General features: G+C 37.3%; 1 protein-coding gene across 3 annotated transcripts in view; it reads left to right on the top strand.

The window, feature by feature from the left end:
- Window positions 1–23,953, top strand: part of PDE4D (phosphodiesterase 4D) — a 550,822-nt gene that overhangs the window by 221,358 nt on the left and 305,511 nt on the right. The window contains exon 1 of one of the 3 annotated variants that reach the window (XM_085530713.1): window positions 19,421–19,922. The exons of the other annotated variants lie outside the window; for them this stretch is intronic. Coding sequence (XP_085386839.1) covers window positions 19,654–19,922 — 269 coding nt within the window. The 5' untranslated portion in view covers window positions 19,421–19,653. Of the gene's footprint in view, window positions 1–19,420; window positions 19,923–23,953 lie in introns of those variants that run through there. 3 annotated transcript variants of the gene reach the window in all.

Raw genomic sequence — 23,953 nt, 5'->3', positions numbered from 1 at the left:
GTCAATACATTGGAAGGAAGAGAAGCCATCCAGAGGGACCCAGACAGGCTGCAGAATTGGTTCTATGTTAACCTAATGAGGTTCAATAAGGCCAAGTGCTGGGTGCTGCACTTGGGTTGGGGCAACCCCAGGTATTTATACAAACTGGGGGAAGATCTCCTTGAGAGCAGCTCTGTGGAGAGGGACCTGGGGGTCCTGGCAGATGAAAAGCTGGACATGAACTGGAAGTGTGTTCTTGCAGCCCAGTAGGCCAACTGTGTTTTGGGTTACATTAAAAAAGGGGTGGCCAGCAGGGAGAGGAAGGTGATTTTCCCCCTCTATTCAGTGCTTGTGAGGCTCCATCTGCAGTACTATGTGCAGGCCTGAGGCCCCCAATACAGAAAGGACATGGAGTTCTTGGAGTGGGTCCAGAGGAGGGCCACTAAGAGGAGGGCTGGAGCACCTCTCCTATGAGGAAAGGATGAGGGAACTGGGCTTGTTTAGCTTAGAGAAGACTCTGGGGAGACCTCATTGCGGTCTTCCAGTACCTGAAGTGAGAGTTCAAACAGGAGGGAGAATGGCTGTTTACAAGGGTGGATAGTGACAGGACAAGGGGAATGGTTTTAAACTAAGACAGGGGAGGTTTAGCTTAGAGATTAGGAGGAAGTTTTTCACACAGAGGGTGGTGGCACACTGGAACAGGTTGCCCAAGGATGTTGTGGAGGCCCCATCCCTGGAGGCATTCAAGGCCAGGCTGGATAGGGCTCTGGGCAGCCTGATCTGGTGGTTGGCGGCCTTTCATATGGAGGGAGGATTGAAATTCGATTATCATTATGGCCCTTTTCAACCCAGGCCATTCTATGATTATGATTCTATGATTCTAACTGTGATCTGGGCTTCATTAAAAGAGGAGTGGCCTGCAGGGAGAGTGAGGTGACTGTACCCCTCTACTCAGCTCTTGTGAGGCCCCCATCTGCAGTACTGTGTCCAGGGCTGGGGGCCCCAGTACAAGAAAGGTGCAGAGCTCTTGGAGCAAGTCTAGAGGGGAACCAGTAAGATGGTCAGAGGGCTGAACATCTCTCCTGTGAAGAAAGGTTGAGAGAACTGGGCTTGTTTAGCTTGGAAAAGGGAAGGCTCCGGGAAGACCTCATTGTGACTTTTCAGCACTTGAAGGCAGCATACAAACAGGAGGGGGAATGGATGTTTATGAGGGTGGGTAGTGACAGGACAAGGGGGATGGTTTTAAACTGTGATGTGTGGTGTTATGGTTAGTTATTAGGAGGAAGTTTTTCACTCAGAGGGTGGTGTTTGTTAAACACTCACTGTGATATTCTCACCCACTCATTTTTCCACTCTGCTTATGTCCCTAAGAGTTGCCCTGACTTCTAGTGCATTAACTGACGCAGTATAGTATTGCTACCAGAAGCAGTTCTCTACTGCAGCTGTAGAGACTGAAACATAGTAGCAGACTGGGAGTACACTGATAAAGGAGGCAGTCATATTTGAGAGTGTTCATGACTGAAAATGTCTGAAAGAAAAAAAAAAAAAAAAGAAAAAAAGAAAAAAAGAAAAAGGAATTTTTATGATTCAGAAGGAATTTTCACATTTTCCAATACGGAAAGTTGTTCAAATTATATTTGGTCAGAGATGAAGTACATGGTCAGTACTGAAGCAAGATTGCTAAGCTCAGTGTAAAAAAAGTTAAGAAAAGGAACAAAACATGTTTCTAAGACATGTTACTTATTCACATTCCATGGCTTTTTTCTGCTCTAAGATCCTATGTGCCACTTGTACCTGAATGGCTCATCTCTGCAGCTACTGCATTTGCCACGTGGTGCTTACAGTACACTCAGGGAGCTCAGCTGGAAGCACATTTGTTGGTTTTAGCTTGGTGCCTGCTGCTTTTCCTGTCCTGTAGCTGTTATGTAATTCCTCCCATCCCCTAGTCACCTTGTGTCACTTTACGTCCAAGAAATGATACCTATGTTGCTTTCAATCTCAATTTTTATTTATTTGACCCACCAATGTTTTTTAGAATATATTGAGCTAAACCTGCCAGTTATAATTTCAGCTTTGGTTCACTCCAAACCATGGATCACATTTTTAATCAAGTCCAGCCTCTCTCTTGTTCCAGGCTGTAGGACTTGCAGCTGTGCCTCCCTTCATCCAGACTGTAGGTTGTAATTTCTGATTATGCTCAGAAGGCAGAAAAATTATCAGGGAAGCAGCAGCTGCAGCATGGAAATTTAGAGTAGGGAAGGGAGTGAAATTAACACAAAATTAAGCGTAGAATGATGAAGACAGAGGCAGTGGGATTTGTGATGATGTGGTGTGACGTGAGACAGTGGGAGAGGAAGAGGCTGTAACTGAGCAGAATACAAAAGCATCCGGAGCTCTCCATTATCAGAATTCTAACACTACTTTTAACTGTTGGCTATCTAGAAAATTAAGTATTAAATTCTTCCAAGCTGAAAAAAATAAACAAAACACCACAAACCTTGGAGATACAGACTTTTCTATATTAGTGCAAAAATAGGAAAGTGTTTTCTAGGCTTGAAAACTGTCAAACTGATTCCTTTATGTCTCCTCTCCTCTCCTCTCCTCTCCTCTCCTCTCCTCTCCTCTCCTCTCCTCTCCTCTCCTCTCCTCTCCTCTCCTCTCCTCTCCTCTCCTCTCCTCTCCTCTCCTCTCCTCTCCTCTCCTCTCCTCTCCTCTCCTCTCCTCTCCTCTCCTCTCCTCTCCTCTCCTCTCCTCTCCTCTCCTCTCCTCTCCTCTCCTCTGTTCTCCCCTCTTTTTTTTCTAATGCTCAGTGCTGTCTTGCAACACAAAACAAGTGCTTGTTTTCCCCCTGAAAAATTCTGTCCAAAGTCTTGCCCTATTCCATTGCAAGTGACTGGTATCTGGATTTGATAACTACACAGATAAGCCTATAATACTGTTGTCTTAGATTTCTAACAAGAAAGTTTTCCACAATATTAGGTAGTTAATCTGTGAGTATATTTTATTACTTTCAATGAAGTACTTCTTAAAACTTCCCTTATGTGCAACTTGCTCAAAGTCTAGTCACTGCTGTGTATGAACTGCTTTCCTACATGGTGAAAATTTATTTTTTTATATTTTTTCTTTGTGTAACACATTTGTTCACTGTTTTTGTTGTTGTTATTGTTTTCCTTAAGCTTCTTATTGAAAGGTTTTAGTCTGTACCGAAGCTGGCCTAGTCAGGCTGTAGTACTTGTCTATGTTACAGAAGTGCATTAGGGTAAATGTTAAAAAATCTTATTAAAAAGTCAAGTAGCAAGTAATAAAAAGGACCCTTTTGATACTTTGGTCATAACACTGCAATTCTTCCTGAAATCCACTAGAGGGGGAATTTCTACTTGTATTTTAACAGATGTTTGCAGGTAACCAATTTTGTAAATTCTGAGCATTTTCTTACTGCTAGATTTGTATCTAGTACTGACCTGTAACTGATGGTAACTGATACTCATATATTTATGTATAACTTCCAGATTATTAAATTTTGTCGGATATTAGTGGAACCATGGGCTTAGTCTTTCAAACAATCTAGAAAATTTAATTTTTTACTGTTGTTTTATTCTTCTTTTTTTTTTTTTTTTTTAATGTAACTTCATTATGCAGTTGCTGCAGTCCTGAACTTTACTGTCTCAAGCTCTAAATTACATGTATTAACAAACATAAGAATGTTATCTGATGACTATCGGATGAGAATGAATGTGTACAAGGCTATGGGGCCCAGTGATGTGCGTCCCAGGGTCCTGAACAATCTGGCTGATGTGGTTGCCAAGCCACTCTCTACCATATTCAAAAAGCTGTGGCTGTCATGTGGTCTACCTGTTTATGGGAAAAAGGGAAACATCACTCTTATTTAAAGAAAAGGAGAAATGAATATTTGGGAAACTATAGGCTGGTTTGGGCAGACCATGGAGCAGATCCTTCTGGAAGATACATGCAAGATGAGGAGGCAATCTTTGACAGCTACCATGTCTTCACCAAGGGCAGATTCTACTACATCAATGAGGTGGCCTCATTGATGGAATGATGTCATCAGTGGACATAGGAATGGCAAATGTTGTCATCCATTTGTGCAAGACCTTTAACATGGTCTCTCCCCACATATTTATCTGTAAATTGGAGAGATGCAGTTGAAGGCTGGACTGTTTTGTGGATAAATAATTGGTTGGGTGTCAAAGCCTGAAGATTGTGGTCAATGGTTCTAAGTCCAGATGGAGACTGGTGACAAGTGATGTTCCCCAGGGGTCTATCTTGTGACCAGCAGTTTTCAGCATTATTATCAATAACACTGACAGTGGAATTGAGTGTGCTCTCAGGAAGCTTGCTACTGGCACCAAGATGAATGGTACAGTTGACACAGTCGAAGGAAGGGATCTTATGGGGGAATCTGGAACAATGTGAAAAGTGAGCCCAAGAGAACCTAATGAGATCCAGCAAAGCCCACAGCAATGGCAATCCCAGGTATGTGTACGCTCTGGGAAAAGCCTCATATGGAGCAGGCCTGCAGGCAAAGACTGAAGGGTTCTGAGGCATGAAAATTTAGACATGAGTCAGCACTGTGTACTTGCAGCCCAGGTCACCAACAGTAACCTAGACTGATTAAAAAAGGGTTGGCCAGCAGGGTGAAAATAATGCTTCCTGTTTTTGTTTTTTGTTTTATTTATCTTCCATGGAAATTACTATAGATACAAAGTGCACAGTAACAGTATTTGATTGAAAGAGAAAATTCTCAGCTGCAGAACATTCTTTTTCAACATAGGCACTGCCATTAGCTTTGCATTTTTTGCCAGTGATGAGCTAAACTGTGCATGTCACACTCTTAAAAATATGCACCAGCAGAGGTGACCCACTATCACTGTCTGCACTGCTGAAATGCACCACCTACAGCCTTACTGTTTTCACATCCACAGTTTAGTCTCTGTAGATGCTCAGGAAGTGTCAGTGAGTGACACTGGGTGCCATTTATTTCTGCATGGAGGAATTCAGTGACAAACCTTTGCTTTATTCACACTTCTGTGTCAAATGCCCTTCTTTTTTTTTTTTTTTTTTTTGGTCAAACTGAGCCTCTGCTGCCACGTGTCGCACAGCAACAAAATATATTCGAATACTGGTGGGAAGGCTCAACCTTTACTGCCAATATTTGCTTCTGATATAATGGGCCAGAGTACTAAAGCAGGAGACATTACTTTCAGAGAAGTATTATATGCTTCCCTGTTCTCTAAACTAACATTACTTGTCAGAGGCACTGCAGATTAAATCAACAGACTGGTAGAAAGATTTAAAAGGGAGTGCACTGCTACAAAAATCATTGTTTTTTTGTAGCCTAGTTGCTAGGTTCTAAAATCATTGCTAGTAAGGTTTTGAAATTAAATAATGAGATAAAGTTTGCAGATGTTTATAGGCAATCTCCCTTAGGAGAAGGACAACCTTGAAGACAGGTTAAGTCATTTAGAAATGACAAAGGTCTGGAGGGAATGGATATTGTAAGTGGAAACTGACATTTTAGCAAGTTGGGGAAAAGAAAAAGATGAGGTAGTATGTGATAGACAGAGAAGACTTCTAAAAGCCAAGGCGAGCAGTTTGTGTCAGCAAAATCAGGAGCAGACACATATAAAATTGAGTAGAGTGTCATATCAAAATGATTGGCTAGGGAAATTATTCTGGTCAGCAGTGTTTTGCTTTGCTGGCAGTACTGTATTTGTCAAGACCAGGAGAAAGGATGGAAGATGAGAGTTGTGGCTGTGTGGACAGATGGGATCACATAATCATGTAACTGCAAATTGTATTCTAGGTGCAAGCCCACCACTTATTATATGCTGGGTATGCATTTCCCCAGGGTTCTTAATTTACAACAATGATATTGTAAAGCTCTTTGTCAGCATAGAGACATACATAATCTATAGAAAACAACATAAATATCCCACAAGAGTTTGGATTTCCTTTGAGTTATAAAGTTTCCAGAGACCTAGCTGATCATTTACCTAAATCAACAGGACTAACTTTTCAGTACTCTTCTTTATCTTACACCATCACTGCTATCTTTTAAACCTTGGGCTTTCCCTTCTAGTTCTTCTGTGTACCCTTCTTCATGTGTCCCTTCCAATATATTCTTCCTCTTTTGTTTAACCCTTTGATTTTGATATGATTCTATGATTTTCCTTTGAGTGTTTATCTGAATGCACATATACTCTGTGATGCATGTCGGCTGTATTGTTAGATAATTTCTCAACCTAGCGTTATTTAGAGGTTCATCCACTCTGGAATGGTTTGCCCAGAGAGGCTGTGGATATCCCATTTCTGGAGGCATTCCAGGCCAGGCTGGTTGTGGCTCTGGACAGCCTGGTCTGGTGATTGTCTACCCTGCCCATGTCAGGGGGGTTAAAAACTAGGTGATATTTGAGATCCTTTTCAACTCAGGTCATTCCATGATTCTGTGATTCCCTTAGGAGCAGTTAGTTGATGATGGATGGATCAAGGATGGATAAAGGACATATTTGGAAGAAACAGGGGTTGTTTTCTGTGTGGTCTTTCCATGTCGGCTCCAAGACTGTTTGACCTTCAGGTTGTCAGAAGAGTTTGTTTTGGATGCTCAATATGCATGATATGCATTCTCATGGTTGAGTAGCATTTGAAAAAAAAAAAAAAAAAAAAAAGCCAAACTTTAAGCATTACACACTAAGAAGGTACACATGGAGGGTACTTTTCTTGCACTGCAACATCTTCCTTTGGTGCCATGTGTCTTGTCAGAATACCCAACTGCTTTGGGGTATTCTTCTAGACACAGGAGAGTTAGAGGTGTTCCTGAACCTTTTTTTTTTTTTTTTTTTTTTTAAATGTCTGCTGTTTCTCTAAAATGGGATTCATAAAGAACATTGACAGCTGAACTTGTTTAAGAATTACACTATTCACCTATGCAGAAATCCCTGGGGACTGGAATGAGAGAGCACATCAATCCTTTATTTTCTAAGGTGCATTTTCTCTTCAATACCTTCTAATCTTTGTAACCATTAAGATTTGACCAAAAGGGAGCTTCCATATTCAAAGCTGCCTAGTGAGCCACTCTGGGGACCATTCAGTAGGAATGCAACAGATTATTGCCATTTTCACTGCATTCAACACAGCAGCACTGAATCATACCACCATTCTCCAAATTTGAGGCTAGGACAGAAATTCACATTAGCTTTCCTTTGTTCCTGTGGTTTAAAATTGCCTTTCTGAAAAAACTTCCATTGAGGCCAATGGATCCCAACAGAATCAAATGTGTGACAGTTTTGCATTCCTCATTTCATCACTATCTCCAACGTTCAGAAAAAGAAAAAACATAGAGTCATGAAATCATAGAGCAGCTTAGAGTAGATGGGATCTTAAAGGTCATCTAGTTTCAACCCCCCTCAGGGTTGCCACCAGAAGACCTACTGCCTGGGGCCCTTCCAACCTGGCTAGGGATGAGGCATCCACAGCTTTTCTGGACAAACTGTTCCAGTGCCTCACAACCCTCTGAGTAAAACATTTCTTTCTAACATCTAGACTAAATCTTTTAGTTTAAAGCCTTTCCCTCTTGTCCTATCACTATTAGACCATGTAAAATGTTAGTTTACCCCTCCTACTTGTAAACTCCCTTTAAGTACTGAAAGGTTGCAATGAAGTCTTCTCAGAGCCTTTGTTTCTCCAGGCTAAACAAGCCCAACTATCACAACAAAAAAGCCCACCCAGAAACCTCTGGGAAAAATCTGAGATTTTTTCCCCATGCTTCCTAAAGCAAAAGTGTTTCCTGATTCTTTTTTATTACACAGCAGTGCATCCTTTTCTCCCACAAAATCTATTTTAAAGCCTTGGTGATGCTTCCAGACAACTTCCTGCCTAAAATATTCTTACTGTTCTTGGTCAGTTGTGTCACATCCCACATCAACATTCCTGGTTTATTGAAATTGTGTCCTAGATGATAGAACCCAGATTCCAGTCTCCAGCTATGAGGACTGAGGAAAACACTACCTGTGCTCATGACACCCTCAGCATATTCCTAAGAGTTGTGAAGTCTTTTTTTTTTTCTTTTTTTTTTTCTTTTTTTTTTTTTAATTTCCTAGTTGTAGACTCATCCAACCCTGCTTGCAAGACCAATAAATAGTATTCCTCTGGCTTTATAGTATCCAGTATCATCTTTCTGATGTCACAAATATGGGCCCCCAGCATGCAGAAAATATCCTTATGGAGGTTATCCAGGCAGCAGATGAGTGTCTCATTGCCATTCAGTGCAGATTCTCCAATTATTGAGATCCATTTTTTTAGTGGAACAGGCTGTGACTTGGGTTCTCAATTAGATGTGAACATGATTCCTCACTTATGTTTCTGAACTACTACCCATATCATCTTTTCTTTCCATCCCTAGAGCTTCATATCTGTTGTTTAGGGAGACTTCAGGAGAAAGGGGAAGGCTCCTCCTTCGTCCCTGAGCAGAGATGAGGGTCCAAAAATAAGTTGCTGTCTACTCAATTAAGTTGCAGAAGTACTTGTGTCTGGAATTGTGGAAGCTGAAATTCTCAGTGGTTCAAGGAATGACTAGACAAACTCACAAAAAAATCTGTTGAGGTACTTTAAGTAAAAAGACAATATTGAGCTTAAAATGCCCCAGTCATTGCAAATTACTGGAGACTGTCCCTTATGGTAAATGTTGCATGCTTGTCTTCTGCTCTTCAATCATTATTTGCATTTAGCAATTGTCAGTGATGGTGTATTGGTGTATTCAGGTAGATAAACATTTAGTCTCACCCAATATGGTCCTTTCTTATTTTCTTGGTATTTAGCACTTCAGTTATGTTTATCACACTTGTTTCTGGACATTGTCCATCACTAATTGCAGTGAAATTGTTTATCAAGTCTGCCATCTTAGATACTGCCTGTCTCGTTCATCATAAAAAACAAACAAACAAACAAACAAAACAAACAAGCAAAAAACCCCCACAAATGTATGGTCATATTAAAATAACTACAACAATAATAAAAAGTTTTACACAGGAGATATGCAATTTTTCTTCGCTAATGAAAGCTGCTGCCGTATAGGGAACAGACAGGTTAGAGCCTCAGCATTCACATAGGAATGTAAATGTATCAATGCTTTGGCTGAACAGATAACATTTTTTTCTTCTACTCTTCATTTCTGCATCAGCAATTTTAGTCAGGTACAACAAAGTCTGCTTCTCTGTGAATGTTTTCATTCCATCAGACCACTGTAGAAGTCTTCATTCTTGGAGAGTGAACTCTTTTCTAGGACAATACCTCATAATGCAAGCAGAGTCTCAAATACAGTTCTGTATCTGTATCTGTATCTGTATCTGTATCTGTATCTGTATCTGTATCTGTATCTGTATCTGTATCTGTATCTGTGTGTATCTGTTACACACTGCTTTTGAGAAGACAGCCTTGATCTCTCACCTCCTCAAAGACATTGTCTCAGTCTCCTTTAGCAACAAAGGAATACTTAATCTTACATGTGGACAAGCTTATGCATTCTGCAAATTATCCTAGGAGCACAATAAAGTCTTCAGAGGTACTCCAACCTTGCTGAAGAAGAACTGTGCCGTCATCAGGCACTTTCTTCCAGACCATTGTATTCCATGGCTTTGATTCTTTGTAAGGGCAGTGCTGTGGTCTAAAGTGTCAGGCAGCTTAGCATTGTGCAGCCACCTGCTCCTGGGTGGGATGGTGGAGAGAATCAGAAAGGTGAAAACTGTGGGAACTCATGGGCTGAGCTAAACACTTTTACCGTGTAAAGAAAATGCTACACATATAAGCCAAGCAAAACAAGGAATTAATTTGCTCCTTCCCATCAGCAGATGTTCTGGGCTCAGAACATGTAGCAGTCTCTTGGAATGAAAAAGGCAAACTTCTGCTACATAATACCCAGGTTTTCCACAAGCAGTTCTTGGATTTGGTTGCTGTGAAAACATCCACTTGCCATAACGACCTTTAGTTGTGCAAGTACCTGGCAAATATGTCTATGTTTGTCTCCTTTAATCAGTAAAAATAGTAGGAAGACTTTTATTCCCCTTTCTTAGGGCTATATGTATATAGTTTTTTTCTTTATTGTGTCATCAAGATATAAATTGAACCCATATTTATTCTTAATGCAACATTCTGACATTGTGTAATTATTTGAAATCTAATAATAAATAAAAACATTGTAAAAACCTGCAAGAAACAGCAGATTTTTAAAGCTCATAATAATAATAATAATAAAAATATGTTCTTTCATGCTCTAGCATCTAGATTATCTCTGTCAGTTAATGGATTTAATATTTTACAGTCAACAGTATAAAAATCTTCTTAAGTTCTTAGTTCCTTTTCCACTTGATGGCAAACTCTATTTTTAGTGAGCTCTTATGTGTGCTTTTTGTTAACTTTAAAGGCAGAATATCCTATCTAAGCATCAGAAGGATATTTTAAAATTCAATTCAGAAATGTTTTGCATAATTTTTTGTCATGTTAGCTTGGTTTGGCTTGAGTCAGTTATTCAAGGGTGTTAATGTAATACAGATACTTAACATATTTTATAAAGGTCTGACAATTTTTCTTGCTCCTGTTGGAAATATCCCCAATAATTTTTGGTCAGGACAGTATCTCTGATAAAAGCAGTTTTTATTCGCGATTGCAATGGCGGGCACCCTGATGGCAGAAGCGCACCTATGGACATGATGTTACAGTTTTTATACCTTTTCTCCCATATGTTTTCCCCTCCCCTCTCCCCTTTGGTTGGATATTACTGGTTACAATTTTACCCGAGGTTTGCATTTGTTAATTACATTCTGAAATTTGTTAGTTCACTTGCTGTCTTGTGCCAGTCAGTTGCCGTCCTGCTGTTTCTGTTTCCAAAACTTGCTTCACTTATATAATGAGACCTTGAAATAAAATATTCTTATCTTATTCTAAATGCAGAAACAACATTTGATTCCCACACTCCTTAGGAAACTTCAGCTTTATAGATGAAAAAAGGGACATATTCCTTACAATTATGCCCAGTCAGAAGGTCTGGAATATTAACTTCTCCAAAACATGAAAACTTCCTTAAATTAGTGATGAAACGGTGACTCAAATATATATCCAATTTTGCACTGGATAAGCATTGCTCCCTTCATAGGGTTTTTCCGGCAGGTCCATTATTTCTTCTATTTCATCATCCTGCTTCTAATACTTCATTATTATTTGAAGTCAGTGGACATAGGTTCTGAAACCTTAAAACAGTAGGTTTTCAAATTCTAAGCACAGTTTTTAAAGGCCTACTAAGTATCTTGTTTTCAATCAAAAAGGCATTGTTTTTCTAAAGTGGTAGATTGTATATGACACTCTTGCTTAAATGTTATTGTGTTTTAAGAGCGTCTGAGATGGGCTATACTTCCTTGTTTTAGTTAGTCATATTTTATTTCTCGAATGATATGTGCTATATGATATAATTCAATAGGTAATTTGAGATGTCTATGATTAGATGAACAGATGAAATTAACTTTGTTACTGTTTTCTTTTAGGGCGTTAGTTATATATCAGTTTTTCATACTGTGCTTTGTATTCTGTCTTCTGATGCTAATTTATTCCTGGCTAAGAATCATCGTTGTTAATTCTTAATCAGATTGTAGAAGGAAATACTTGATGCTGTTTAAATTCCAGTTCTTAAAATGTGTGAATTTACAACATTAAAGTACATAGAAAAGACACCGTAGTGGCTTTAAATGAATTATATAAACAAGTTTCTTAAAAGGTGTATTTTCTTTATCTATTCAAAATTTCCTAGCGAAAGTTCTAAGAACAATTTAAAGGAGCAAGACTGAATTGAACCCATCACAAACTCAACAGCTTACATGGAAGTCTGAGAATTCTGAAACATCCTGTGGTGCTTTCTGATTAGCTGTGATTTCTCTTTTAATGCTCTTTTTTAGTCTTAGTCTTACTGTAGACTTTTATACTTCTTTTTAACTATTATTTTTTGGATGGCTCTAGATTTTACAATTTTATTTTATTTTATTTTATTTTAAATTCATCCCAGCTTTTGGCATGCAGTTAAAATAACATTAGTTGGAACATAACAGATGGTGCAGATTCCTTATTGGGTAAACTGTCCATGCTTGTATCTGACTGCTCAGAAATGTCCTTGTTTATTTCTACATAATACTCTGGCTTAATTACATTTGTTCAGGAATCTAAGTCTAGCTTGGTGAGAGGTACTGCTCTTTCAAGATTCAGGAATAGACTCTGAATTTTGGGATTGTGGAGTATTGATAAACATCTTGCCAAGTGCTTTTTGTTAGTTTTTAATCCTTAGATTTTCATAAAGCCATCATCCATGCAGGGACATCAGTAGGCAAAATTATGTTTTTGTAAGTAAGTTAGTTGGTATTCCCAAAGCTCTGACAGCACTTACCAGGTCTAGCCTTAAGAAGTCTAAGATGATGACTACAACATGTCTAGGTCAGTACTTTCTAAGCAATCCCATATCTATGTTAAATATTGACTGGGAAGGTGGCCTGGCCCAGCCCAGCTCTTTCTGCACCCTTCTTCCCCCTCTCCTCCTGATTGGTCTGTGCAGCTATTTTTACTTATAGGAATTTTCTGATCGTGTGAGACCTGACCTTCAATTATAATTTAGTGCTTAACTGATAACTTTTAAGTGTGATAATGGCAGGAATTTTACCAAATACTCCTCTCCATTCTCTGATGCAGTTGTATAAAAATACATCAATTTCCCTTAATCCTTCTCCAGGAAATGTTTCTATTACACAATCACCGCTGCTCTGTTTATTCTTATTTGTTTTTTTGAGATTATTCCCTTTCATATTAATGTGTGTTTGTGGGGAGAATCCTATCTTTTCCCTGCAGACCATGCTTCTTGCCACACTACATATTGTATTTTTAAAAGTAATGCTGCTTCTTTCTGTTTCTGTACTGTAGCATCTGTCACTGTAGCTGAGGTCCTTTTTTTGTTTTTTGTTTTCAACTTTGCAACTGTGCTCAAGTCATAGAATTTTATTTCAGAAATAAATAGCACTCTGGAAAAAACATCAGTTCTTCATAGCAGCATGAACTGTAGAAGGAACTGTAGAATCTTGAGAAGATTTGGGGGGAATTTCAGTTTTCAGCCTTCAGAAGTACACTATGGATATGTATTCAATTTAGCTTATTATTTTCTAAGTTTATATATAAATGTTTTCTATGACATCTACATAAAATAATGCTGAACTCTATGTGCATGAATTTAAAATCTTAGATTTATGTCTTGCCATGCTTTAGAAAGTAGCTGCTTGATGTACTTACTCTCTTTTATGTCATACACTCAGTGTTCTCATATCTCTAGATCATGGCGTGCACAGAAAATATAAAGCAGAAGTCCAGCAACTCATCTGGGGAAATAAACAATTGAACAATACTTTATTTTTGTAGAAACATGATAGCAGTTAAAAAAAAAAAAAAAAGAAAAAAAAGAAGAAGACTGGTTAAATACAATCCCACTTTATTAAATTGTGAGATAAATCTGAGCTGAAACTATGAAAATAGTTATTATCTCACGAATAAATTGCTCTAAAATTTTAATGGATGGCAAAAGTTTCATCGATGTTGACAATACCTGACTTCAGTCATGACATGAGCTGTTCTTTCTTCATTCTCTTCTCCTTCTGAAATCAAATTATATGTGTCTATCCACCTGACTACCTGGATGGGAAAACAGTTTGATAAGCACTATCTAGAGTTTTAAAAATCCACACATCATTGGAAATGTGGAGATTGGAGGGTATGTAAATGATATTGAGAACTTTGCTAGAACATATTGATGTATTGAATTCTTCTCACATATTAATTATTATTTTATCCTTCTTTTATCTTTATTTTCTTTCTTTACTACAGTGCTCTATGATTCACACTTTAACCTCTTTTCCTAGATGAGAATTACGGCATCATCCAGTATTCCTTTTTTCTATCTAGTATTAAGTCTTGTCTCTTCCATACCATAACCTAGGGAACCTGTTGTTTACTTCAGGGAAGTAAGCCATTATGTAGCCTCCATTTTTCACAGACAACTCTGACTTACTATCTGCTTTCCTTTCCCACGTCTTCTGCGCCATTCTTAGGAGCTCAAGTACTTCAGTGTGGCCTGACCTCACAGCTAGCCTTGCTTTAAGACTTGACCCCCTAAGGTCCCTTCCATCCTGAATTCTCCCATGATCCAGCAATACTGATCAACTTGCTTTCAGAGGGGTATCACATCAGAAGTTTGTGCTTTTACTTGTGCTCCTATTTGTTTGAAGTTCTTTACTTGATCTCAGATTAGATATTTCAATAACTTTAAATATATTTAAATATATTTATGTTGTACAGTTGTACTGTACCTTGTGAGTAGCTCTATTTACTATTTAATAAGAAATAGTCTAATGAATATGTTTAATAATAGATACAACCTCGTATTTTATAGTTTCAGTTATTATCAGATTATATTGACTTTATCCTATTTGTTCTTTTTTGTGTAAAAATCAAGTACTATCAGTTTTGTACTACAGTATTACCTACAGAAGTTATCTTTTCCTGATCTTCATGAAAGTGCTGTTTTGTTTTTTTGTTTTGTTTTGTTTTTGTTTTTTTTAATATAAGATTCTGATAACTGGAATTAAATATAAGCTATTGCTTATTCCAGGTTTTGTAATACTGGATGTCTGTTATAAGAAGATTATAGTTTTCTGTTTTTCTTTTGAGCCTCAGGCTGTTTTTTGTTGGAAGCACATCATGTAAGACTAAATATGATCTAGATATAACTTTTTCCTATGCAGTTATGACTAAGCAAAATTTGGAAAAATTGATTTAACTGAGAATATATTAAATTCTTAATCAGTGCAATTGAAACACAAAATATAAGTCTACTGAAAGCAGTATCAATATTAGCTTTTGGAAATGTGATATATATGAGCTCTCAAATGTCTTGGTTTTGTTGAAGAAGTAATATTTTATTTTATTTTATTTTATTTTATTTTATTTTATTTTATTTTATTTTATTTTATTTTATTTTATTTTATTTTATTTTATTTTATTTTATTTTATTTTATTTTATTTTCTGTGGTAGAATTTCACATCAAGATGTCAGTGATCTCAATTGTAGGACTGGGGAAGAGCCCAGAAGACTAACACATACAATCAAAGTACTCTTAGGGCTGGAATTGACCTTTAGAGGTCATTTAGCCCAACTCCTCTGCATTGAACAGCTAGATCAGATCGCCCAGGGCCTGATTCAGCCTCACCTTGAAAGTCTATGGGGATGGGGAATAAACCACATCTCTGGGTAGCCTCACCACCCTCAGTGTAAAATACTTTTTTTTTAATATCCAACTTAAATCTACCCTTTTAAAGCTTGAAGCCATTTCCTATTGTTCTGCCACAGACTCTCCTAAAGAACCTGTCCCCTTCTTTCCTGTAGCTCCCCTTTAGAAACTGAAAGGCTGCTATCAGGTCACCTTGGAGCCTTCTTTTCTCCAGAATGAACAGCCCCAGATCTTTCAGCCTGTCCTCATAGAAGATGTGTTCCATCTCTTAGATGATATTTGTGGCCCTCCTCTCGACACACTCCAACAGGTCTGCATCTCTCCTGTACTGAGAACTCCACATCTGGACACAGTACTCCAGGTGAGGCCTCACTAGAGTAGAACACAGGAGCAGGATCACCTCCCTCAGCCTGCTGGCCATGCTTCTTCTGATGCAGCCCATGATCCAGTTGGCTTTCTGGGCCGTGAGGGCACATTGCTGGAGCATGTACAGCTTGCCAGGTCTTTTTTGACAAGTCTGCACTCAGTTCTTTCCTCCCTCAGCTTGCATTGGTAGTAAGGATTTCCTCAATCCAGATGCAGGACCTTGTACTCAGATTTGTTGAACCTCATGACATTCACCTGGGCCTACTGCTCAGGCCTGTCTAGGTCCCTCCCTAGACCTAGACACACTCTAGTATGTACACCACAGCCCACAGCTTGGTGTCACCAGCAAACTCATTGACGGTGCACTTGACCCCACTGTCAATGTCACTGATGAATATATTAGAGTATCATCCCCAGCACTGACCCCTTGGGGATCACTTCTCACTGGTCTCCCGTCCAGGCATGGAGACATTCACCACCACTATCTGGACTTGATCCTGCAGCCAGTTCTTCATCCACTGAACAATCCACTCATACTCATCCATATTTAAAAAAAAATAATTAATAATAAATAAAAATTAAATCTAATATTTACTGAAAAACTTACAGTCTGTGGTTCTGATCACGTGAAGACTTATTATTATCTTTTTTTTTTTAGCAGTCCCAGAATTTTTTGTTTCTTTTTGTTTATTTCTCTTTGAAGGAAGAGGTGCTTTTATGTCAAATTAAGCAGTCTGGGGAAATGCAATATCTGCATTCATATTTCTTCGACCATTTTAGTTTTTAACTGAATGGTGCTACTTTTAATGACTATGTTCATATTTTCTGCTAACAGGTGTTATCTAGCTGTTCTACACTTGTTCTGTATTACCTCTTTGAATGTGTGGCTATCCACTCACAGAATCACAGAATCACTGGGCTTGTAAGGGAACTCAAGAGATTAAGTCAAATCCCTATATGCTAGGTGTCAAAATAATGGTCCTTCATTCTAGTCCCACTAAAGAAAAGGGAAGTGAGACTAGATCTAGGGACTAATACTTTTATATCATTTTCTCTGTAATGTATTCCATCTTGGCTTATGAACTGAAATCAGTTTTAGCAGTCTTATTGATGTCATTGATCTCTCAAAATAATTTCTGGCTTAAGAAAGCCACTACAGCTCTCTTAAGACCATGCTTTGGAATAGACATAAGATGGCAGTATTTCATAGCATAAAATAGCCTAGGTCTCACTATACAAACTGTATGGTTTGGAAAAATGATTGGACTTATGTGGCATTGTAGAATAACACAAGTAAAATATTTTGATTATCATGCAAACAAAATAATAACTTACAATAAGCTCCATAAGCAGAATTTATATATATATTTTACTTGTTGAAGAGCAGAGCTGTGTACACTGTCCTTCCGAAGAAAAAGGAATAGGAGTGATTATGTTAGCTAAAGCCTAGTTATGATTTAATCTAGTTATTTTTTCTGTCTGTAGATTAACAGTCTATTCCCAGTTTAAATTTCATAATTCAAATTTTGTTTTTGAAGTTTTACTTATATCAGGATCTAAGCTTATATCTGTGGAGTGCTGATCTTCACAATGCTGTGCTTTACCCCAGCAGAAGCTCAGCATCCTGTAACTGCTTACTCTTTTTCCTCACATGGGATAGGGGAGAAAACTGGAAAGGTATAAGTGGGAGAACTCAGGTAAAACAGCTTAGGTAAAACAAAAGTTGCACGTACAAGCAAAGCAAAAGAAGAAATTCATTCACTGCTGGCAAGTATTCAGCCATGTGTAGGAAAGCAGAGCTCATCGCACATAATTCTTTATTGAGAATATAAGCATCATCACTCCAAGCATCTCACCATTCTTTCAACTTTACCCCACTGTTACAGTTCAGCATGGTGACATATGGTATGATGTATCTCTTTGGCAGTCTGAGTCAGCTTTCTTGGTTCTGTCTCCTCTCATGTCCTTGTGCAGCCTCAGCTCTACTCTGGCAAGGCAGCATGAGAAGCTGAAAAGTCCTTGTCCTGGTGTAGCAATTGAAACATCTGTGTGTTGTCAATGTTGTTTTCAACAGAAGTCCAAACAGCAGCAGCATACAAGGCTCTGTGAAGAAAATTGACTCTAGTCCAGCTAAAACCATTACTCAAACCCTGATTAAATCATACATAAAATTCTAGAAAAAATAGATAAAATGGAGTACGTGGTGTTTTCTGCATTCTGTGGCACCGTCCAAGACTGAGTTAAATTTGTAAATACACTGTTATCAAATTTCACGTATGACGCAGTGCAGTTAAACTTGTCTACATAATGTGGCTCACACCTGATAGCAGTGCCATTCTTAATGTAAGTTGACCTTTCAGTTACTGTTCTTCTCTGCTTCTGCCAGCATTGTGATATTCTCTTTATAATTCTCAAGGTTTCTGACCTCAGTGCTAAGTACAAAGGTGATTCCTCTTCTTTTTTGGCACAGATCTGCTTCTATGGGATTTCTGATTTCACCTTAATGTTGGTAACAGTGTCTGCCTTTCACATGTGGCAATATAACTGTGGTTAAATAAACTTCACCCCATTGAAAACCTGGATACTGTATGCTTCTAAAATGAATTTCACAGATGAAAGCAGGAATGTAAGATAAAGGGAAAGAAAAATATATGCTACTAACAAAAATAATGTGTAACCAATGTTAAAAAGAAATCTTTCATAAAGAGGTGATGACTTTCCTTTAGAATGAAGAGGAAGTATGTTTATAACTGAAATGTTATTGTTGTCACTTTAAAAATGAATGCAGCAAGCTTAAGTAAATATTAGCCTTCCACTGGTTATTACAGGTCTTTGCCATCAGTCATCAACAAAAACTGAACACATTAATAAAAATTTCCTCCTTCAGAATAGCTGGAGTGATTTAATTTAATTAAAAATAAGTCTTAACAAGAAACAACAACCTCATCTCTAAGGAATGACTGAAAAAGGTTCTCTAGGATTAAAACATACTGCACTAATATCTTCCTTGTATAATTTAATTAAAATATTTTTGAGTTAAATTTAATAGCAGTATGTGTTGATGAAATAAATGCAAGTACTTCTGCTTTATGTATTTCAGAGGTTCCCTTTTCATAACATTTCCTCACCAACAGCAAACAGTAAAAAAGATACTTTCATAGTTCAAGTAGTGATGATGATACTCTGAATTAAGAACACCCCATTACACCAATACTGGCATCTCATAGTCTGGATTTGGTTTGTTTGCATCCTTTAACATCATGCCTGTTTTTTACTTCTGGAAAATGTAAGGAATCATTATCTTTTCCTAAATGCATTAGAGAAGTGGTTGTCATAAAAATGCTGTTGTTGGGGTGGGGATAAGGAAGAGGAGGCAGAACTGGAACCCTTTTACATTGTTTTAGTATTTACTAGTTAGTTTCTGGTAAAAGTTTATAATGTTCATCTGTAGTAGGGAATGACAAATAGTGTAGAAAACAACATTAACAAAACACATAAAAGAGGATATCCCCTTTCAGACCTCCCTGAAGGTTCACGAACAAGCAAATGGAAAGAATAACCAAACAAATGAGCACACATCTGATGCTTAAGCCCTCCTCCAGTGCTTTTTTATGTACATAACAAGAAGCTACTCAAGCAGCTGCAGCGCATTAGTTCCAATAGTTTAACAGGCAGCTTTATAGCTCTGACAAAAGGCTGTGTGCACTCGCTATGATAGCTAATAAGTGATCTTTGGCAAGAGGACTGTGAGAGGAGTGGTAATATTTAATAGGTTTCTGTGGAGGAGTTAGTTCACTTTTTTCTTTGCAGATCATAATCTGCAGAGAGAGTCTGAGGGCAGCAACACCATGTTGAGAGCAGCATAGGCTGAGCAAGAGCCTGGAGCTCTGCATGATTTTTTGGATGTAATTTGTAAGGGAGATTTTGTTAAGCAGTCAAGACATTATAGGGCTGTAGCAGACCTTGGTGGCAAGCTTACCTGGTAGGCATGGCTCAGCAGACAAGCCCGGACACCCTGGCTGTTCCTGAGGTGGATAATTCACATTGTCAAAATCCATGGTTAAATGAAGATCTTGTGAAGACCCTGAGGGAAAACTTGTTGCAATATGAAAAGTCCGGGACATCTAAGAAATCTTCGTCTGCTTCTCCTCGCTTATCTCCAGTTATTTCTCCTCGAAACTCTCCCAGGCTTTTACGCAGGATGCTTTTGAACAGCAACATACCAAAGCAGCGGCGTTTCACTGTGGCACATACCTGGTAAGCACTGAGCAGGTTGTTACAAGATGTCAGGTTAACTTGCCTGCATAGAGCATTTCTCTCACTGATATCAGGGCTTGTGTTTGCTTGACCAGGGCATGAAATTTTCTGACTGAAATAGACAGTTTAATATTTCTAATTCATGACTCAGGTTCATTTCATATCTGAAGTATAAAACAGCGAGTTAGATAACAAATATAAACTTAAAAAAAACACAACAAACACCAACAAACAAACAAACAAAAAACAACAAAACAACATGTATTTACTTTTTCAAAGGTACTTCTTTTTTACTTTGTGGGGTTTTTTTATTATTATTATTTTTTATTATTATTATTATTATTCATGATAATTTTCTTCTTCCCCTTTTCCCAGGAAAAAAAATGGAGTCTTAAGAAAGACAGGCTCTTATCTGGCTCTGTGCTCGTTAGGCAAGAATGATAAGGAAGTTTTTGTTTTTGTTTTTTAATGCATTTTATGTATTTATAGTCACTGTATACCCCCCTTCCCCCTCTTCTTCACCCACACCTCTAAACTTAAAAGCAGGATAACATGACTTTATCTCAGCTAAGTTCAAGTTAAGAAGCACTTGATAGAGATGGGTGGGAATAGACTGTATATGAAGTAGTACTTCTTATTAAAACAGTTGCTAGGATAAACAGCAGGAAGAAAGAAAGGGAAAACCTTGTAGCACGTTTTTTGTTGTTGTTGTTGTTGTTTTGTAACTTAATCATTTTTAGCCATGTCCTTGTAATCAAATATATATATATACATATATATATATATATAAAAATAATGACAACTTCATTTTGTTGCAGCCATCTTCTGCAAAACAGCAGCATAATATAATTACTTTTTCTTTTTCTTTTTTTCCAAATGATATATACCAGGTTATTGTAATTCAATAACACTTGCCTGTTTACTTTAATGTTCCTAACATCTTAATGTGTCCTGTTTTATTTATTTATTTTTTCTTGTCAGATTTTATCCTCAGTATTTTTAAAACATGTAATATGAAGTGGAGGGGTCTGAAGTCACATATTATACAGACATTATACAGACATTATACAGTACACAGACATGTTTTATTAGAATTTATTTTCTGATATTAAACCCACAACACATATATGTGATAAGTATGTATTCTACATCTTTACAGTGGATGTTTTTGTGGCTAAAATGTATTTTTTATGAAAGATAAAACATAGTAGCAAGCACATATAAAGGGAAAATGATGTTATAATATTAACCTTAATCACTGATTAAAAAAATGAATATATACAGTGTAATAAGCAGTAAAGGTTGCTTGAGAGAGATGTGTAGATAGTTTAGTGTGGATACGTATCACAGACAAAATCAGTCAAATACAAAAAATAATAACATACAAACAAACTTAGTATATGGTACATTTAAATTTATTAGCAAAAAATCCAAAAACAATTACTGCCTTTTTTTTAAGCTTGCAATTACAGAACCTGGCTTAGAATAACAAATTCTCCTCTGATAGTAGAACCCTTGGAGGGAGGAAGGAATGTTTTAAAACCAGTGTGCTTGATCAGACACTGCATGTATTAAAAGAGAAAACCGGATGATGTTATGAGACTGCATTTTCCCTTAATAATTAAATGTAACCTCCAACAACACTGAAGATTTCTAAATGTTGCTTTTCATAAAACAGCATAGAGATGAGAACATGCAGGACTGAAACAAAAACCAAACAAACAGAAAGACGAGAAAAGAAATTCAGGCAGAGCCTGACAATCAGATTACTTCGTAATCTGACAATAAGTACGCCTTTCAAAAAAAATCACTAAGGAAATGTATCATGTGTGGTTATGTGTTATGACAGTTATTGTGAACTGTTCAGAGAAAACAGAAAGGAAATATATGAAAGGTGACAGTAATGAAGTGAACAAACAGGTTTGGGTAATATGAAAGGGCAGAGGCTTTCACAGTATTAAAAAGTGGAATTTTGTTTCAATGCACTTCCTATAATGAGTTCTGGAAAGTTTTGAGTTTGGGTAGAGTGCCTCTTCTAACATGATGTTGACTGCAGGAAATGTTTGTTTTTTCTCCAGATACTAACCTTTTAAAATACTCGTGTTAAACATTTCATACATATTTCTAAATGATTTATAAGACTGGGTCATCTTAGAAACAGGTTTTGTTTAGCAAGAAAGTAGGGAAGTAGCAAACCAAACAGAGAATAACCTGAGAGCTTGCATGTGTTGTCAGACTTACAGACCTGAAAAGGAAAGCAGAAGTACTATTGTGTGCTTTCTAATCTTACTTGTTGCTACATTCTGTTCAGCCAATTGCTAGTTGGTCTTCAATTGATTAGTTAGAAAACTGAGACAGCTGTGGCACATATTTTTAAAATACTTTGGCTAAATAGGAGACAGAGTATTTGAAATTTCATATTCACATAATCTTATTTAGTCAGCTGCTGGGGAAAAAATAAAGAAATAAAAAAAAATGGTGCTCTAAATTCAAAGCTTACTTATTATGTTAAGGGGAATATGTTCTGGTTTCAGGACATACAACTTTACCTCCATAGTTCTGATCTTTTCTACAAGTGCTCTGATTCTCTTAAACATCAATTTTAAGCCACCAATTAAATGGAATGCCATTTTGTTATATTCCAGACCTTTCTGCATTTACAAAATGCCTTTAATTTTGGAATGTGTTTTCTTCTGTTTTCTTATGATGTATATATGAGTATGCATATAAACATGCACACACACAATTCTGAACATAAGTACTAAGTGTATAATGCAAAAGGTACTGCCATGTTTTTTTGGTGATGCCAAATACTATACTGTCACTTCAGGTCCAGTGGTCTTGGTACCCTCTAAATGAATTGTTCTATCTGCCTGATTTCCATTCATATACAGGCAGTTAGAGCAGGCTAGATTCTTCTGGCAGTTTAGTTCGCATTTTTTTCAGAAGGCCCATAGCTCTCCCTGTAATGGCTTAGACTGTAAAACTGTTGACCCAAGATGCATTTACTGTATTATGCGGCTTATAGTTTTGTTGAGTAAAATGTTAATGATGACATATAACTATGTCAGGAATATCAGTTTGCATAAGATCAGATTGAATGAATGGCTTGGTTGTGAACTTTCGAAATACTTTCTTGTTTTATGATGAGGTACCTACTTATAAGATGAAATATTAACATGTGTCCAATTAATACAACACAGGAATTGTGTATTATGAGGAAGGTAGTTATTTACATTTCTAATCAGTACATGTGATTAAAAAAGATTAATGGAGAATGTAAGTCTTTGATATTTCTGTTAGAAGCTTCATGGTTCATCCTTCTTGAAAAGTTAAGCTGTCTCTGTTCTAAAAGCTGCATCTTGAGTGACACTGTAAGAGTGTTTAAGAAACGTTCAGGGTCATTTGTGTCTGTACTTTCTGAAATAGTGTTCAGGAAAACATGTAGTAGTTTTTGTGAGTGTGTTTTTTAACTCTCCGGGTTAAACCATGAGTTTTTTTAGGGAAACAGTGAACTACCCATGCACTATATTCAGAAAAGTGATTACTTCACTTTGTTTACAGGACTGTAATGGGAAATTTGCTAATAGTTCTGTCAACTTGGTGTTCATTTCTGGCTGGTAGCCTCAGACTTTATCCTTCCTCAATTGTAACTCAGAATTCATTCTAATAGTTGGAAGGTTAAATTCCAAATTACTGATTTTAGGTTCTTATGGGGGGGAAAAGATTGCATTAAGAACAAGTTTAAGCAGTAGAGTTGCTTAATCTTCATTTTCATGGATTGATTTCTGAATAACCTTCTTTTTTGAAGTGATACAGCCTGGAACTGTAAAATTAAACCATTAACTCACTGGGAACTGTTCATCTGTACCACTGTCAGTCTGTAGACAGTGTCAGTCTGTAGGAAGCAACCATAACAACTGGAAAGAAGTGTTTTAAATCCTTTTGGACAGGAATTTAAATGTACTTCAGCCAAAAGCAACTCAAGTTCCTCAGAAATCTGCATTATATTGAACTACTGAAAAGTAATC

This window comes from Coturnix japonica, chromosome Z (genome assembly GCF_054131305.1).
Source record: "Coturnix japonica strain WE chromosome Z, WE-NBRP24, whole genome shotgun sequence".
Lineage (NCBI taxonomy): Eukaryota > Metazoa > Chordata > Aves > Galliformes > Phasianidae > Coturnix > Coturnix japonica.
This window is presented reverse-complemented; position numbering and strand designations above follow the sequence as displayed.